This window comes from Trypanosoma grayi (assembly GCF_000691245.1).
Source record: "Trypanosoma grayi strain ANR4 Tgr_2223_V1, whole genome shotgun sequence".
NCBI lineage: Eukaryota > Euglenozoa > Kinetoplastea > Trypanosomatida > Trypanosomatidae > Trypanosoma > Trypanosoma grayi.
In genome coordinates, this window is record NW_008827841.1 from 1 (window position 1) to 1,057 (window position 1,057).

Below are 1,057 nucleotides of genomic sequence, written 5' to 3' on the forward strand. Positions count from 1 at the left end.
GCTGTTGGGGCGCCACCCAGCAACATGGATGAAGTGATAAATGTTCTTGAATCCGTCAAGCATGCTGCAGAGGGTGCAGAAGCAACTGTGAGGAAGGCCTACGAGAAGGCTGAAGAAGCTACGAAGGTTTTAGAAGAGGCGGTAAAGGCTGTGACGACTGCGCGAAGTGAAGCTGAGGACTTGAAAAATATTGTTGAAGCTGTCGTCGATTTTAAAAGTACCAATGCAGTTCAACCAAAAGCACAGAAAACCATGTCAACATCCACGGCGGCGAACGGTCGCCTTATTGAGGCGGAAGGTTTATCAGAAGATACGGCAAAGGCCGCTCAGGGAGCGTTTGATGTGATGCGTAAGATCACGGGGAACGTTAAGAAGGCAATGAGGTTGCTGGGTGGTTCAGTCCCACAGCAAGTACAGGTGTTATTGGAACTCGCAGAAACGAGTCAGGCTGGATTTGCTGACGCCGCGAGCAATGCAGCTTCTTCTTCCCTTGAGGCATCGAATGCTCAGATCAGCGCAAAAAATATAAATGTCCACGCCGAGCAGGCAATGGATGAAGCTGAAAAGATAAAGAAAAGTGGAGGTGACAACAGTGCACGTCGTGGGCAAACCGATATATATAAAGAGAATGTAAAGGATTACGGTCAGCTTGCAGCAGCTCACGGCAAGGAAGCAGTGGATGGAGCTGAAGCGGCAGCGGGAAATGCCACAACTGCATTTGAGAACACTAAGAAGGCGGTTGAAGCTTTCCGACAAATACTGGATGCTGCAAAAAACGCAGTAACGGCTGCTGATGAAGTTCTCAAACAGAACGCAACAGAAGATGCCCCGTCATTTATATCTGAGGGAGGCAGTGATTCACCACTGCAGCAAAATGAAAAGGCCCCACTAACCGATGATTCACAGACAGCCGCCGGGGCTGATGGTCTTTCTACAACCGAATCCACTGAAGCTACCGCAACATCTGTTGAGCACACTGGGGAGACATCCTCTCCAGCCAGCGGTACACCTGAGTCTCCTCTGCTTCCATCGAGCAGCGCTGTGAGTGCCGCGATGG

The 1,057-nt window shown here is 50.3% G+C and overlaps 1 protein-coding gene across 1 annotated transcript; it reads left to right on the top strand.

Annotated features, from left to right (window-relative positions):
• Positions 1–1,057, top strand: DQ04_22231000 (hypothetical protein; the record flags this gene model as incomplete). Its single annotated transcript, XM_009318079.1, has 1 exon — positions 1–1,057. A coding segment is annotated over one exon (1,057 nt), but the record flags the coding sequence as incomplete, so codon positions are not given.